Source organism: Cavia porcellus, unplaced genomic scaffold (assembly GCF_034190915.1).
Source record: "Cavia porcellus strain 051 isolate PalLab524CR breed Dunkin Hartley unplaced genomic scaffold, mCavPor4.1 scaffold_21, whole genome shotgun sequence".
NCBI classification, from domain to species: Eukaryota; Metazoa; Chordata; class Mammalia; order Rodentia; family Caviidae; genus Cavia; species Cavia porcellus.
This window is the reverse complement of record NW_026947504.1, coordinates 13,475,322-13,493,322: the sequence shown is the minus strand read 5'-3', so window position 1 is coordinate 13,493,322 and position 18,001 is coordinate 13,475,322. Positions and strand designations below refer to the sequence as shown.

At 34.8% G+C, this 18,001-nt stretch overlaps 1 protein-coding gene across 4 annotated transcripts in view; it reads right to left on the bottom strand.

The window, feature by feature from the left end:
• The window catches only part of Rbm27 (RNA binding motif protein 27), a 71,546-nt gene that overhangs the window by 26,741 nt on the left and 26,804 nt on the right, over positions 1 to 18,001 (bottom strand). For 2 of the 4 annotated variants that reach the window (XM_063232308.1, XM_063232309.1), the window contains exons 7-12: positions 17,689 to 17,970; positions 13,954 to 14,088; positions 7,207 to 7,371; positions 4,117 to 4,266; positions 1,711 to 1,855; positions 853 to 1,006 (exon numbers count right to left, since the gene is read on the bottom strand). In XM_063232308.1, coding sequence (XP_063088378.1) covers positions 853 to 1,006; positions 1,711 to 1,855; positions 4,117 to 4,266; positions 7,207 to 7,371; positions 13,954 to 14,088; positions 17,689 to 17,970 — 1,031 coding nt within the window. The remainder of the gene's footprint in view (positions 1 to 852; positions 1,007 to 1,710; positions 1,856 to 4,116; positions 4,267 to 7,206; positions 7,372 to 13,953; positions 14,089 to 17,688; positions 17,971 to 18,001) is intronic. The other 2 variants (XM_063232310.1, XM_063232311.1) reach the window with 1 other exon arrangement.

The window sequence follows — 18,001 nt, the reverse complement described above, 5'->3', positions numbered from 1 at the left end:
ACTTCATTATGTTTTTTCCCATTCCGCTGTCCTTCCACTTCTATTTTATCATTTGTCATCTTTTTTTCTTTTCCCTTCCTTCCTTTCCCTCTTCCTTTGTCTCATTCCCCTTCCCATTTGAACATTTTCTATTTCATAATATCTATTATACATTTTGGTCCTTATTGATCTTTTTTACCAATAAAATTAAAAAGCTAACCAATGGGACAGTCATGCATCTATCATTCCTGGTTTAAGCCACACAGCAGTGAGACATATGAATTAACAGCCTCATTGTGCATGTATATCCTCAATTTCAGCACAACATAAACACAAATTCATAAATTTAAATTACTAACAAGCAGAAAGGAGTATACAACAATTTATTTGATTTTGGGTAAATATCTAAAATCTCAAAATTAAAACCATTATTAATTACTTCATCACAATACAAAAGTTAAGTGAATAGACAAGATTACAATCTTAGAAATTAACAAAAATCTAAACTACCTATTAGAATAATGCAGGGAAAGAAAGTCATTGAACAATTAAAATTATGGGACAAAAATACAGTAACTAGCTCAATGTCTTTCAGAAAGAGGTTACAGAAAAGAACCAAATGAATTCATAATAACAATTTCATCACAGAAGTAAATATACAGATACAGGGGCTGGGGATTTAGCTCAGTGGCAAGCATGAGGTGGTGAATTTGATCACTGGTACCACAAAAAAAAAAAAAAAAGTATACCAGATACGTAGTGAAATTTATAACACTCAAGAGATGATCAAAATTACTACTGACTCACTTAAGTAAGCCGACAAGCTGAAAGAGTATTTTTAGGTGGACTCGGCCACTGATATAACCACATTACCTGGATATTAACAATAGTTCCAAATTTGCTGAAGTGTTCATTGAGCTTGGTAATATTGTTCAATTCCTGAGGGATTTTCTTCACTTCTAATTTGGTGTTTGTATATTGATTCTTTCGCAAGAATCCTGGTTTACTCTGATTGTTATTCCCTTGCCTGAAACAAATATTAATAGGTCTTGGTAATTATCCCACACCACTCCTATCCAAACAATACGTCAAAAAATAAAGTAAAATTTGTATTTATTATAAACTACCTTTTATAAGTCCGCAGCATTCTTTAATTACTAAGCAATCTGTACATCATCCTTGCTGTATTACAACAAAGAGGAGTAAGACTAAATAGTGAAGATTCATAAGGATAAGGCCCAATTCACATTAAAAAATCAGTTGTTAAAAACAATCTACCACATTACCAGATTCTAACATTAAAACAGTAATAGAGCTTCATTTTTTAATGGTGCGCCTCTCAACTAGTCTAAAGGTACAAAACTTCTTTCTTCCTTTCTATTCACTTCACTTCTAGTACTTGAATAATTTTTAATATTTGGTTAGGTGCAGAAATAGGTAAAAATTACAAATATCTATTATGAATGACATTTCAACATTTAAAACATCCTAAGGATTTCCTGGGGAGGGATATAGCTCAGTGCCACAGTGCCTGCTTGGCAAGCACAAGATTGTGAATTTAACTCCAGGTACCCCCACACCCTCTCCGCAAATGTCCCTGGAATCCTAAGTTTGGCACATGAAACTTGAAAATCATTGATATGTGATGACTCGTAATTTCAACCATTTCACTAATGCAAACAAAACAACAAAAACACCAATCAAAGGTTACTAGTTAACAAATTATCTTACTTTCCCAGCCACGGTTTCTTTGTGAGTGGCCCTTCCAAACCACTCACAGCTCTTTTTCGGCTATCTGGTTCAAGAACAACTCTGGTTATGTTGCTATTAATTGAAACAGGAACTGGTGGTTCAGTCTGGATGACGATATTAGCAGCTGTTGGGGAAAAAATTTTTTTGAAATTCCATTTCTGAGCTTCATGGATCTGTCACAATTAAAATATTTAGACTAAAAGATAAAAATAGCACTCTACTACCATTTCCTATCTAAAAACATAGAACAGCAAGAAAAATTACAAATGCCTTTTTCTCTCTTTAAAAATAAAAATTCAAGTTTAGAAATCCAAAGGCAAACCCAATAACTAACTCAGCCACAGACTATCAACTGAAGCAAAATGTTACTCAAGAAAGGTTACCGAAGAACAAGGGGATGTAAACGGTGTCAAACTACCATTCTATAAATTACTTTTATAAGGGTCATATATAATAATTGTCACCTTAGGCAAGCAATCAAATTCAGCACCATTAATGGAAGGGTATTACCTGCCTGTAGATATTATCATCCAAGAAGTTCACCACATCATAAGGACTGGATACTATTATAGATATATGATTTTCTTGTGTGCCAATAATACTGTGCTTACACAAGATTACATCTTGTTCTTACTAGAAGATTCAAAGTGTCACAGTAGCTATCATTTACTTGTAAGTAGTTCAGGAAAAAAATGTATGGGAAAAGGAGCAGGGAGAGATGTAAGAAAACACACAAGACAGCATTCATCCTCGATGGAGAAAACAACTGGTAAATCTAAGTGAAGGTATTTATGTATTCACCTTATTTCTTTTGAGTTTTTTTAGGTTAAAAAAAATTTCAACTTAAAAGTTGGGAAAAAAAATCCAAAGTCAATACTATAAATGGTGTATTTTGCTCCCAACAGTTTTGACTAAAATCTTACCAAGAAAATTAACCTTATAACAGGTTACCTGTAGGAGGGAAGTGGTGTACTGAACAAAAAGTAAACAACACAAAAACATGCCTGTTGCTCTGGGTATCTCCTAATTTTATCAACCATACCAAGCAAAGGAACACATTATTGGATATTGGGATGAGGATTGGGTACTGAGCAGTATGTTCATTTCACTCTGTGTCAGGCAAGTGAGGGGAAAGAATCATCCATTTACCGGGCAGAGTGGTACGCGCCAATCTTCCCAGCATCAAGCAGGGGCAACTTAGTGAGATCTTGTCTCAAAATAAAAATTTTTTTAAAAGGCTGGGGATACAGCTCACTGGTAGTAAACTCCTGGGTTCAATCCTTAGTTCCTCAAAAAAATTCACTCCTGTAATATGTATTCCTTGAGCAGGTATTTTACCCTCAGAAACTAGATGCTCAAGATAAATTAGAGAATTAAATAGATATCCCTACCCTTATAGGATTTGTATTTTTAGAAGGCTAATGGAGCAGTGATTGTGATGACATAAAACATTCTAGAATTTGAAATGTCATTATGCCTTTCTCAATAGTTGTCATGATTATCAGCTGACACTGCTTAATGTTTTTCTTTATTGAATTTTTAAAAAAAGAAAAAAAAGGGCTGGGGATTTAGCTCAGCGGCATAAGTGCCTGCCTTGCAAGCAGGCGGTCATGAGTTTGATCCCTGGTACCGATAAAAACGAAAAAGACAAAAAAAAAAAAAAAAAAAAAAAAAAAAACCACAAAAGTTGGTAGTTAAGTGACTTATGAATTGTTCAAAAGGAAAAACTTGTAATACAAACCACATGACTTTCACACTGAGATTGTTATGATTATGTCTGAACATACTGACAGAACAGGCTAGTGAAAAAGGGCAAATGTAAAACTGAGAACACTACCTTCCCACTAATTTCAGGTGATGAGGTAAGTACATGCATTATAGCAAAGAAGTAAAAGGATAGTCTTTGGAGTCAGACTTGAGTTCAAATTCTAATTAAAGCTGTGGTTTGGGTTTTGCCTTTTATCTTTAATCTCTGTAAGCCTTAATGTTTTATAAAAAGAGAGTAACAACAGAACCTTTTATGAATTGCTTTATGTACAGATAATAATAATAATATACAAAACTATTTGGTGTAATCTGACACAAAGCTGTACCAAACATCTAGCACATTGCCCAGAACTCAGCTAAAACAATCTGAAGTTTTAGCCAAGAAATTGCAATAAAATTAACATTAATATTACTTGTGTTTTAAAATATATTCTAATATAGTTTTATAAGGGTCATATATCAAAAGGGTCATATAAAGAAAACATTTGAGATTATTATGTAGCACTCTTCAAAGATAGTAAATACTCTAATTTGCTCAAATGGTCTAAAATGCAAATAACTATATTCAGCTACTACATAACATTTATTATAAAAGCAAAAGTTTAATGATATTCTCACCTCTTGGGTTCGCATCCATATCTCCAGATGTTAGGCCAATCAGGTTGGGGCGCTGTGTCTGTGTTCTTGAAAAGAACTGTCTGTACTGTGATCTACCAGAACTGGTAATACTAGGTGCTTCTGGGTTATAGCCATCTGGTTCATAAGTATCTGAGGGAAAACAAAGCAATAAAACATGTAACAAAATCAGAGAGAGGTTAAATTACTAATTATTATAAAATAGCTGTGAAAAATGAATATTCTACAATAAAATTCCACCAGTCACATATATTCCTCTTTGAGTTACAGTATATACACATTCCTGTTGGAAGTAAAAGGAAAACATGCTACTGTCACAGAAACACACATATACACCCACACATATATAGACATTCATTCTCAAATAATACATTTCTGGATTTGCTCAGTCATTTCTAGCCTGGAAGTCAATCACTTAACCTAAACTTCAATGCACATTTTTAACACAAATTTTCATATATATAATGAACGTCATATATGAAGGATTATTGAGATTCGTGCCTCACCAACTCCTAGGTACTTTTTAATTAGGAAAAAGAATCAACACATTCATTTGATTATCTGTACTTTAGGGAGACAACAGCTCTTTCATACAAAAAGTTTCAAATAACACAAGTAGGTAAAGCCAGAAAAGCACCTGTAGTCCCAATCAGGGTAGCAGGACTACAAGTAGGGGCAACTAAAACTCTGCCTTAAAATTTAAAAACTGGAAGATGTAGCTCAGTGAGCAGGATCTGGGTTTAGTCTCTCCCTATACTGGGGAATCCACCCAGATACATAAAATAAATTTTATATTTATAAACATAATAATTATCTTAGGACCATACTCTCTCATCAAGGTACTTTTTAAAAATCACATTTCTTGTGTTCTCTACCACTCAAAATTTAATTTTTAAAATTCTAATGCCATAGTATTATTTTGTTAGTGTTAATAAAAAGTCTGAAAGTTTATTTCCAAATGACTTATGTCCTCTTCATCCTACATAAAAACAAGGGTAAGATTAACTGAAGATACTGATTTTCACAAGTTCTTGTTGTCCTTTTCCTTACTGAAAAGCAGTTCATAGTATAAACTACAAGGTAGATTCAGATCTTTACTAACACTAAGCCACTTCTGTAATTCAGAATATAAAAACAGCAGATTATCCCCATTGAGGGATCTTCCTGAACTCTACAGGCATTTCCATCTACCTGTAGTAAGATTCAAGAGGCCCTGATTTCTTATTCTCAGCCTTGTTAGATTAAACCTCTTCCCCAAACAGTATATGTTCCCTAATTTCAGGTTAATGTAGACTTGGCACGCGCGCACACACACACACACACACACACACACACACACACACACACACACCAACCGTATACCATGAGTCTAAATCAGGAAAATACCAATAAAACACACGTGATTCTGACATAGTTATTTAGTATCAAGCACACAGCTGCTGGTCAGTAGTATTTCTTCTCCCTACTTCACCCCATTTTTTCCCTTTCTTCTGGTTTTTCAAAACAGCTCATGGAGTTGTATAAAAAGGACAACAATAAATTAAAAAATGGTGCCCTCTAATAAAATGTTACATGATGTTGAAAATGAATCACCAGGGCCATCTGAGCTGCCTGCCTCAGAGGAAGATAGCTTATGAAATTTAATAAAGTGTTATCATAATAATATTCAACATATCATTCAAGGCCTCTACTCAGCCTCAAAGTTATCTGACAATGGCTAATAAAACCAAATAGATTTTACTGTCTCAATAGTTAGAAGGTGATGCTTAAGTTATCCGCCAAACAATATTCTTTGGGCTTCATTTTTAATAATTTTGGCTTCTATTTTAAGATCCCTCTTGCTAATTTTTGTTTAAGACACACAGAGACAACATTTAATCATGAGCATGCCCTTCTGTACATGTATTGTACAGAAAGAAACCGGTACTGTAATAAAGCATAGCTTAAAAGCAAATTTCACTTTCTGCTTATTAAATTTAAATGTGACTGGGCAATGGTAGTGCATGCCTGTCATCCTAAGCACCGTAGAAGACTAAAGAGGACAGAAAGTTTGACCAAGCCTGGGCAACTCAGTGAGACCCTATCTCAAAATAAAATTTTAAAAGGGCTGAGGATATAGCTCAGGGTGAAGGCCCTGGGTTAAACCACCAATACTGAAGAAAAAACAAATTAAGACTGAAAATACTTTGAAGATGATATATAAAATAATAGCTTCTATGATTATATATGTTAAATCTAAAAATTATATGCTTCTATAGGGAAAGAATGACATTTATACATATATATTATATATACTTTATATATTATATTGTATAAGTATAGTTCTACCTTTTAAAAGTATAGTTCTACCTTTTAAAAAAATCAGCAAATTATGATAAAAAGTTTTCAGTCACCATTTTGTACTACTAGCAGAAAATCTAGTTAAGTCTTTTGCAGTTTTACAGTTACATAATCAAATGTCTCTATTGTATAATTCCTGGGAATATACACACCTCAATAAGCTTGTATCCTTGAGTTAATTATGATGAACCAAAATCTAAAAAAATGTTTTAAATCTCCTACGATACCCTCAAAGTACTCCACAGATTTTCAAATTATATGTCATGAGAAGGGAAGACTTTTGAAGAACACAATCAGTCTACGTAACAAAGGCCAGAGGGAAAGAATGACATTTATCCATAATCAGCAAGAAACCAGATGCTTGATTTTATTTAATTATAAAGAAAAAATAGTTTTTCTTGTAATATGTAGCTAATTAGAAAACATTCAAGTAGATTCCTTCCTATCCACTTGATTATGAACTATCTCAAACAACTAGCATGACTTTTGTTACTGAGACACTAAAGGTAAATACACAGGACACCAGAGATCACACACACACAAAGGAGGCCTAATCATCTAGCAACCACTAAAGACAAATCAAAGAAACACAGAAACAGAAAATAAAACTACCCAAGAGCTTCAGTGGAAATTCACGACAGCTGATCTGCACGCCAAGTCACCTCTTAGGCTGGCCAGTTTAAGGTACAAAAAAGATTCATGAGTTGGATGGCCATCTATAGCAAAGCTTACCTGGGACCAGAGGGGTGGGGCTGGACACTGAGGTATGATACCCAATGGAGGATCCCATGAGGTTTCGAGGTGGCACCAAACGAGCTGCCAACAGAGGAGGCGGTGTCCCCAACTGAAGTCGCTCAGATGCAGCAGCACCATGTTCACGAGAGTACATGGGCTGTCCTACAGAGGAAAGAATAGGATGGCAGCTGGGATTGAGAATCACAAGCTTCTCTTAGATAATGATGAAAGTCCTAAGACTTTCAACCAGAACAGAGAAATTATACCAATAGGAACAGTAATTGAGAAAGATGTTACTATGATTCTAACTCAAGAAAACAGACACACAACTATTCAGAATGCACTGAGGCATAAAGGAAATACTTAAGCAGTATAGTTGTATAATCTCCATCATTTAGAATGTTTAATGGAATACCTGCTAATTTTATCCAAAGCTGATCAACCATATCAACCTGTTACACAAAGGAGCCCTGAGCTACTAGTCATATGGAATTTTATGTCCAATGAGACATGCAGATACAAAAACTGTCACACATACATACTGCCCCTAGTACCCCCAAAACACATAATTTCAGATTTTCAAAAAGTATACTCCCATATCTGGGAACAGAAAAAAAGTCAGAAACTAAAAACAAAGCATCAGAAGGCACATCCTCACAGAGACTAAGAAGTGTTTCCAAGGAAAAATCAAACAAGATAATGAAAACTTGTTATCCCCGTGAATGGGTAAACAAAGACACTCAGACGAGCCGTGGACATATGAAATGATCTCAGATACTAAGAACCACACTTTGAAAGAAAGCACATTTAATATTCATATATATACTGACAACAATGCAGACACACAAGAGTAGAAAAAGACAAACTACCAAAGAAGTAAAATCTTCCTTTGGTTGTCCATTAAACAGAATCTTATACACTAACAACCCAATATAAAGTACATAAATTTATAAGTTTAGTCAATGTTTTATATTCAAAGTAGCCATAATAGCAGACAATGTATATTTTTAAAAAATGTAACACCCGATGAAATGTCCTTAAAATTTATAAAGCTCAAATATCACTTCATCAGACAGGGTACAAAGCAAACATTTCACTTCATTGTAAATGGAGGAGATAGACATGCCAAATTTTACTATCCTTCTCTTCCTACATATGCAAAAAGAGACAACACACCATACTGAGTAGCAGATTACATAATCTTATACTTAACCTATCAAAATTTCTGTTTAAAGAAATTCAATCATTATACTACCAAAACAACTAATACTGTCTTCGATGATCTGAAGAGTTATAAGCAAGATTTATTGAAGTGAATTTCTTATGAAAAATGACCTATTGGCAGAACGAAGCCCAATATTCTTACATCAATATAAACATTAACTATAGTGAGCTAAAAATAATTTTTACTCAAACTAAAATTTTACCCATATTTTGCAATCTTCCTAATTTTTGTATGTATTTTTTCAATAAAGACTCATTTAAAGAAAAAACGAACAGCCAGGCACTAAGGTGCACAACTGTAAACTGCAAATTTAAGCCCAATCTGATTTACACAAGGACTTCAAGGCCAGCCTGAACCATATAAGAAAAACCTCCTTTCAAAAAAAAAAAAAAAAAGAGGAAGCATAATGATAACATAATAACATATTTACATAATAAATATTTCTTTGAAAGAATAACTATATGTCAAATGAGTTATATATTTAAAGCAAAATGCATTCAGGTGAAAAACAAGAGATGAAATAGTCTAGACCACATACAAAAACTCTGATATTGATTTACTTCTATAAACATCAGAACTATTACTTTACACAAAGAAATGCTGTGCATCCCACAGAATTAAATGAGCAAATCTCTCAGGAACATACTGTTTTAATAGTTTTATATAGTTACTGACAGCAAACATATTCCATGAAAAACAAGGATTACAAAAATTCAGCTAAACAATGGACAACTGCCATCACTCCAAAACAGTCTTTGGAATCCAAAATCACTTACTTTTTTACATATCCAGTACAGTAACCTATTTCTACCATCTTCTTCAAAGAAGAAACAGATCAAATAGAAGCAAGCAAAAAATATATATTTATATTTTTAAAAGGTCTTATAGGGTAGATATAGAGTACTTACCTAGCTTGTACAAAGCCCTGGGATAGAGCCCCGATGTTGGGGGAAAAACACATACACACTTTAGTGGAAACAACCGATTTTCAGTTGGTTTGTTTTTTTTTTTTAAAGACAGTCTCATTCTGTAATTCAGGCTGCCTTTGTACTCACTAAGTACATGGTGGCCTCAAACTCACAGTCTGATCCTCCTGGCTCAGCTTCCTGAGTAATAAGATTACAGGCATGTGCCACTATACCCAGAAACGGTTGATTTTAATAGATGTATATTATTGTCTTTTCAAAATTATCCCATTGTTTGATTCACATTCATAAATCTTTGGCATTTGAACTCAACAAAAAAAAAAATTAAACTAAACTATAACCACCACTGGCATTAACTTTTAAAGAGTCAAGAGCTACATACTCTACTTAGTTTTATAAGGGAGTAATTCAATTTATTCTTTTTAACATTTGGTTGTCCTCTTCCAAAACAAGTGACCACAGAAACCTAAACTAATGCACTCATTTTACAAAAGTGTTCCTTTGTATCTATGTTTCTAAGGCACTCTCACAGAAATGCATTATTATTTTTGTTTATATTTAGGCTTTTAACTGTATTACTTTCCCACTGTTAGATTTTTACATTCTTTAGATATGAAACATTTCTTATATATTCCTAGCATTTAACATTAAGCAAACATCCATCTTTGAAATTACAGATTACATTTTTCTGAGTTTACATTGGGTTCATACCAACGTAATTTTTTTTTTCTTTTTTTCCGGTACCGGGGATCGAACTCACGACCGCCTGCTTGCAGGACAGGTGCTTATGCCACTGAGCTAAATCCCCAGCCCCTTCTTTTTCTTTTTTATTGGTACCGGAGATCGAACTCACAACTGCCTGCTTGCAAGGCAGGCGCTTATGCCGCTGAGCTAAATCCCCAGCCCCACCAACATAATTTTTCACAACTAAACATCATTTTACAGTTTTTCATTTACATGCATTTTTGTTTATATATTTCAACAATGTTTAAAGGCTATAAAATATCTGTAATTTAAATTCTTGTTAGATAGCTCTATTTCTCTATTATGTTGCAAATACACACAAGGCTGTTTACTTCATTTGAACCAAAGCAACCTGTAATCCTGTAAAAATTACAAATCTGTTTGGTATGTGTACCAACTTCCCACAATGAATGTAATTATGTACTCCAACATGTACTAATAAAAATAAAAATTAGAAAATAATACAACAGGGGCTGGGGATTTAGCTCAGCGGCATAAGCGCCTGCCTTGAAACCAGGCAGTCATGAGTTCGATCCCTGGTACCGATAAAAACAAAAAAGACAAAAAAAAAAAAAAAAGAAAGAAAATAACACAACAGCTAATAAAACTTACACATGAATTACAAATATCTCAAAGAGCAAATGAACAATTCTGAGAGTTCCATCTTTATCTGAAAGAATATTTTTAAATTTTTAAAAATCACATGAATAGAAAAAAATACTCATGACTAATAAAATATACTATATTCTCAAAAAAAATGTTTTCAGCCAGGGATTTAGCTCAGCAGCATAAGTGCCTGCCTGGTAAGTGTGAGGTTGTGAGTTCAATCCCCAGTACCAAAAAAAAAATGTTTTCAACATTTAGATAGCTATCAGCAACTATTCCCTAGGTTTTCAAATTTCTTTGTAAATTTTAGAATCAAAATTTAGGCTTTTAAGAAACACAAGACTGGTGGCACACACCTGTCAATTTCAGCACCCTGGCAGGCTGAAACAAGAATAATATCCCAGGTTTGAGCCCAGCCTGAGGAACTTAGTGAGACCTAGTCTCAAAGAAAATTCTAAAAAGCACTCAGAGCACAGTTCCATACACAGGCCTTTTGGTTCAATCCTCAATACTGAAAGACAGCAGGCAAGCAAGGGAGGGTAGGGTGGAGATCACAAACTTCTGGATGGCACAATTTTGAACTCCATTAGAGTAGTCTGTAACTTTCAAAATTATCAATTGCCAATCAATTAAATCTCTTTCAAAATATTGGCCCTTAGAAGCAGTAATGCACAAATGTCAATGCAAACTTATCACCTTTTACTGGTCATGAAGCAAAAATAGGAAAAAAATACAGTAAATATTTCATAAAACCAAACACTAAAGGATCATTATTCACAGATTATATCCTTTTTGGGGCAAAAAGTTATTTTAAAAATTAATACTATATATTTTCATACATAGTCTTTACCCCTGAAAACTAAAGTTGCTAACTGTGTTGATCCTATTATTCTTAAGTATGTTACCACCCTCTGTCTTTATTGGCCAGGCATAGGGGCACATGACTGTAATTCCAGTCATTCTGGAGGCTGAGGAAGGAGGATCCCAAGTTTAAGCCAGCATGAGTAATTTAGTAAGGTCCTGCTAAATAAAAAGTGCTGGGGATGTACCTTACTGGTACTTGCCTGCAACATCAGGCCCTGGATTCAATCACCAGTACCAATGAATGAATGAGTGGCTTTCATTGATACATTACAGAATCTTTTTCCTTTTAAAGAGAAAAGCGAACCTCAAGGAAAATAACAGCCAAGTGTGATGGCACACACCTGTAATCCCAGCCCTCAGGAGGCTAAGGCAGAAGGATCACTGCAAATTCAAGACCAGCCTGGGCTACAAAGTGAGCTCAAGGCCAGCCTGAACTGCATAGTGAAATCCTGTCTGAAAAAAGACAAAAAATAAACAAATAAATTTTGGAAAAATAAGAAAAGACCCCAAACAGCAAAATAAAGTCTGATACCCAAATCATTTTGGTTTCCTAGTGGCCACCACAATGTACATAAAAACCCCTCAACAAATATTTGCTGAATTAATGAGTATCAGGTTATACCACTGAAATAAGTGGTGACTGCCCAATTTTCAAAATGTTAGGATCATGGGCTGGGGGTATAGGTCAGTATATATCACTTGCCCAGAATATACAGGCAGGGCCCAATCTCCAGTATCACAAAAAGCAAGCAAATAAATAAAACCAAATGGAGAATTTTTAGAGATGAGTCACAATGTTAAATTTAACAATATAAAAAGACAGTTTTATACTGTTTTGTTTTGTTTAAGGTACCAGGAATCAGGACCTTGTGCTTGCCAGGCGCTGTGATGCTGAGCTCTATTTCTAGCCCAACTGCTAGTTTTTTTCATTTAAAACTTTTTGAGTCTGGGATGGTGGCTCATGTCTGTAATCCCAGCATTTAGGAGGCTGAGGCAAAAGGACTGCTGCAAGTTCAAAGCCAGCCCAGACTACAAAGTTTGTTCAAGGCCAACTTTAACCATGTGGTGAAATCCTGCCTCAAAAAAGATTCCCTCCTCCCGCAAAAAACCAGCCATGTGAAGCACTCAATTATAGATAATTGGGTGTTACTGAGGGAGAGTAGACAATAGAGATTCTAGGAGAAAATAATAGGTCTGATTTCAGTGGCTGAAATTCAAATTTGAGCAGACAATAGAAACTTCAATAACTAATTTTTACAGTTTACTAGATACCGCTTTTTTTTACATGCTTTATACACATTAATCATTTATTCTTTTATTTTTATGATTCTCACCCGTAGCACAGGATGGCCTCAAATTTGTGGCAATCCTCCTGCCTCAGCTTAGATTATAGGCATGTGCCACCATGTCCAGCTAGTTATTTATCCTTCAAAGCAACCTTACTGGATAATTTTCTCCTCCAAAGCAGAAAACTGAGACACAGAGAAGTTATTGCCCACAGTCAACAAAGATAGTTATGTAAGAAATCAGGATTTTAACCTGGGCTCAACTACTTTGCTCAACTGCTTCTCCATAACAAAGACATGAAGAAATGTTTAGAAGACAAAGGAGACTTTATGGTAAACACACTCCCATACAGGATGAACACATTCACCGTTAACTGTCTCTATGAAGAGAAAAATCTCATCATCTGGCCTGTTTAACGACCAACACACCCTTTTTAACATTCATTTTGGAGAAAGGACTTTTCTTAAAAGCTTAGTAAACTAAACAAGAAAATCTCTAAATTTTCAAAGCATTAAGAGTTAAAAAAAAAATTCTATAGTCAAACATGTATGCTACAAAATATTAATACAATTTAAATAATGTACTTTATGTTCTTTACTTCAGCATACAAGTTAAAAACAGGTTAACAGACCTTTTGGGCACTTTTTAGGAGACAGACCTTACATTTTACAAAAAGCCAGAAACTTCAAAATAGACTTACTTCAGAAAAGACTAAACTGGGCATAGTGACCCTTTAGGAGTTTGAGGCCAGCTTGGGCTACACAGCAAGACTCTCTCTCAAAAAAATCACAATTAATTTAAAAATGAAGATTTCATGTTGCTCCAACGGACAGCCTACAGACGAGGCTAACTATTGAAACTCTTAGGTCAGAGGGGACTTTTCCAAAAGAGAAGACATTGCCTTTCTCACATAACACTAACATACGGCTAGATGGCATAAGCGTATAGTAAACTGCTTTATGGATACAAGTATAATTTTAATAGGTATATGATCAATAAAAATATAAAATAATTTTTAAAAGCACTCTGCTGATATAAGACATCTTAGCTTTTCCATATCAGTACTAATTTTGGGATGAAACATTTACTTACGTTCTGACACTGTATAAAGGAGGTTCTGGGGTAAGGGAGGAGGTAGTCTTGCTCCCACTGGTGTAAGATTGGGCACTGCACTTGTCCCAGGCTGGTCACGACTGTTTATCAAGCTTGACTGTGATATTGGTGGTCCTGCAGATTATGAAACATGAGAGGTACAGGATTAATGCTTCCTAATAAAAATACTCACTGCACCAATAGCAATTCAAATATTCATACTTGAAAGATCTACTCAGGCTCTGAACAAAATTAAGGAATTCAATATATGCAGGTCTAATCATTGTGAGATGTGTATAATTAATTAAAGTGACATCCTTTCATTGAACAGAACTGTTTGCAGTATCATTGTTGGAATGTCCACTTTATAAGCTTTAATTTTGTGACTTGAACAATTATTTCTAAGATGACAATATGTAATCCATTAACTAGTGATTTCCTAGTGTTTATTTTTTTTTTCTGTAAATCTGTATAACTTGTACCCTTTCTCTGCTTTTTTTTCTCCTTAAATAAAATTTAAAAAAAAAAAATAAAGTGACATCCTTAGTTCTAGAACAGACTTAAGTAAGGATAAAAAATAAGGCACTGTTGCCTCTGTGGGTGCAAGTAGAAAATGATTTAAAATTTTGTGGGATTTCAGATTTCTACAAAAGGATTAATGACAAGCATGTTTTAATGCTTGGCCTGGTGATGCACACCTATAACCTCAGTACTCAAGAGGCTGAGGTAGGAAGATTGCTGCAAGTTCAAGGCCAGCCTGGGCTACATAGGAAGTTCAAAGCCAGCATGAACTATATGGCAAGACCTTGTCTCAAAAAAAGAAAAAAATGATAAGCATATTTTAAGAGTACTATTGTCTGTAATGTGTTATGAGAAGCATCAAGTAATAATAGAGAAATGGAAAAATAAATGATACAAATAAATACAGCAAATATATAAATAAAATATAAAATGCTAATTGTGGTAGATAATGAGTGCATAATTCTTTCAATTTTTTTTTTTTTGCTTGAAATTTTTCGTAATGAAATGTTTGAAAATTATATTCCTGAGTTTAACTTTTACACAAACAGGTCCCTATATTGAAACATCTTTTCTACATTAACAGATACTTATCTGAAAAATAAAATCTCAACCGGAGTTTGAAAATTACACTCTTTATGTGACAATATTAAATATTCACAAAAGAAGCTCATTTTTATTGATTAAATCTATGTATTATTCTCTGGCTTTATTAACTTCAGTGTGTTCTCTGAGTATACTGCACTGCTAGACAGCTTTGTAATGGGTGCCCAGGGTCATGGGAAACTACCTTTGCAACCATTTTATTTGTTTTTAAGGCAGTCTCACTGGAGAGTTCAGGCTGGCTGTGACTCACTATGTAGAACAGACTGGCCTCCAACTTGCATTGATCTTCCTGCCTCAGCCTCCTCCAGTGCTGGGATTGTAGCTATGTGCCACCATATCATGTATTTTTGTACTTCATATGGGTCTATAACAAAATACAGTGCGCTTTTGCATTTTTTTCAGTCCTGGAAATGGAACTTAGGGCCTCATATGTGCTAGACAAGCACTATACCACTGAGTTACACCCAAATCCAAAATAAAATATTAAAAAAGAAAACTGAGCAAAGAACTACTTAAATGACAAAAACTTATAAAAAATTACTAGCCTTTAATATTAATTATAGCTATATATATATAAAATATATACCATAATTTTTGTTGTATTTTAAAAATTTAGTTGGACTTGGTGGTGCACATTGTGACCCTAGCACTAAGGAGGTTGAGGCAGAAGGATCCCCCCTCAGTTTGAGACTAGCCTTGGCTACATAGAAAATTCAAGACCAACCTAGACTACACAGTGACAGCCTGCCTCAAAAAAACAAAAAAATGTAAGCTGAGTGTGGTGAAGCATGCCTGTAATTCCAGCACTGGGGAGGCTTAGTCAAAATGATCGCTATGCTTGGCAAGCACAAGATCATGAGTTCAATTCCCAATACAAAAAAAAAGAACAAAAAACAAAAAACTGATGATCACTACAAATTCCAGGATAGCCTAAACTACACAATAAGACCCTGTCTCAAAAAAAAACACACACATACACAAACAAAAACATATTTTCTGGTTCCTATTACACAAGTTAACTGTTACAATGTGTTTTAAATGACCATGCTTCAGTATTCTCTCATTTTAGTGGAAGTGATGGTATATTATTTTTGTTTAAACAAAAACAAAAACCATCTTTATCTATAAAAAGATCCACCCACAAGTACACATTACTGGTAAAATGACATCTGAAGTTCAGCAAAAAACAAACCTATTGTAATCCCAGATATTGAGTATAGTTATCCAAGTATTGTAATCCTTTTTTAGTTTTCCTCACTATCCAAAAGATTGTATTTGTAATCCCACTGAGACGTTATTGGAATCCCAGCAAGTTAACTTCAATCTACCACTTCCAATGCAACCCATGGTGAGAGTATAGACACCAAGACATATTCCAAGTTAAGGGCAGCCAAGGGGTCCTATATCCAATCCCTAAGAGAATGCACGGACAAAGGCCCTGATGCTGGGCTTCTCCCAGAATTTATTATTTTGTGAAGAAGGGGGGTGGCTCAGGGATGAGTAACAGCAAGGATGGCGGGAATTACCCGAGTAAGGTAAGCTGGCTAGCCAGGAGGGGAGAAAAGCATCTCTGCAAAATGCAGAGATAAAGATATACAGAAGGATCAATTACATAATCCAATTAAGGTAGCAATGAATTGTTTTAGGAGGTTACTGCTTGTTTCTGACATGTAAACTTTTGTGTCCTGGGGAGTAATAGCCTCTTTACCTTGAGGCTCATACCCAGTTGACATTCCCAGAGCCATTAGCTCTAACATCCCACTGTGTTCATATCCTTTACGAAGAACACCAACACTAAGCTATGCGAGGAAACAGGACATTGTCAGCTTTAGAGATTTCATACCAGTACCTTGCTAGCCTTATTTGCAATGCTTACAGCCAGTTGAAGAGAGAAGGAAATACCATAGCCAGCTCTCCACATATTAGTATAAGGAAATAAGTCTCCAAATAATCAAAGTTGAAGTAATGGTTTTGTATTCAAGGGGAATCACTGGAGTTGTCTCCCACAAAACCAACTCAAAAAGTAAGTAGAGAAAGGGAATAAATCATAGAAAACCAGCTTAATTTTGATAATCATAAATAAAACTGTAGGTAATGCATTTATGTGTATACATGTAAAAATTTTCACAAAATTTTTAACATATTTTTTTTTCTTTTTTCCAGTACTGGGGATCGAACTCACGACCGCCTGCTTGCAAGGCAGGTGCTTATGCCGCTGAGCTAAATCCCCAGCCCCACAAAATTTTTAAATGTTATTTCAACATACCCCAAGAGATTCTCTTTAAAGAGATTCTCTTTAAAGACTATCATTAAATTATTGATATATTCTTTCTCTGACGTCTTAAAATGCTACTAACAAGATTTTGATAACAAAGTCAGTTTAAGTTTGTTCACTACTGACAACATTTACACTGGAAATACTACAAATAGCATCATGCCATAATGAATGGCAAAAAGCAAAGAACAGCATCTAAGTATAGGAATGAATTTCAAATTCTATCCTTAGTTTATTTTTAAACACTTTTAATCAAAGTACTGTTTAAAAAGGGATATGAGGTTTTTGCAAGTAGATTTCACTACCAAAGATTCATTCAATCAGCATACACTTACTTGGTATGGGAAGCACAACAGAAGGTGGAGGTTGACCATGTCCTTGGGGAACAGGAAGTCTCATACTATGGCCAGGACCTGGACCTGGGCCAGGGCCAGGGCCAGGGCCAGGGCCAGGACCTGGCATCGGAGGCATTAACATTCCAGGAGGTGGTGGAGGAGGAAGACCAGGAGGAGGGGGTGGGAAAGGAATCATACTTGGCAGAGCAACTTCATCGACAACTAGAGGATCATTTCCATGATCGAACTGACAAAGGTCACCAAGTACACAAAATCCTCTTTCTGCAAAGACAAAAAATAATTTTATTATGAC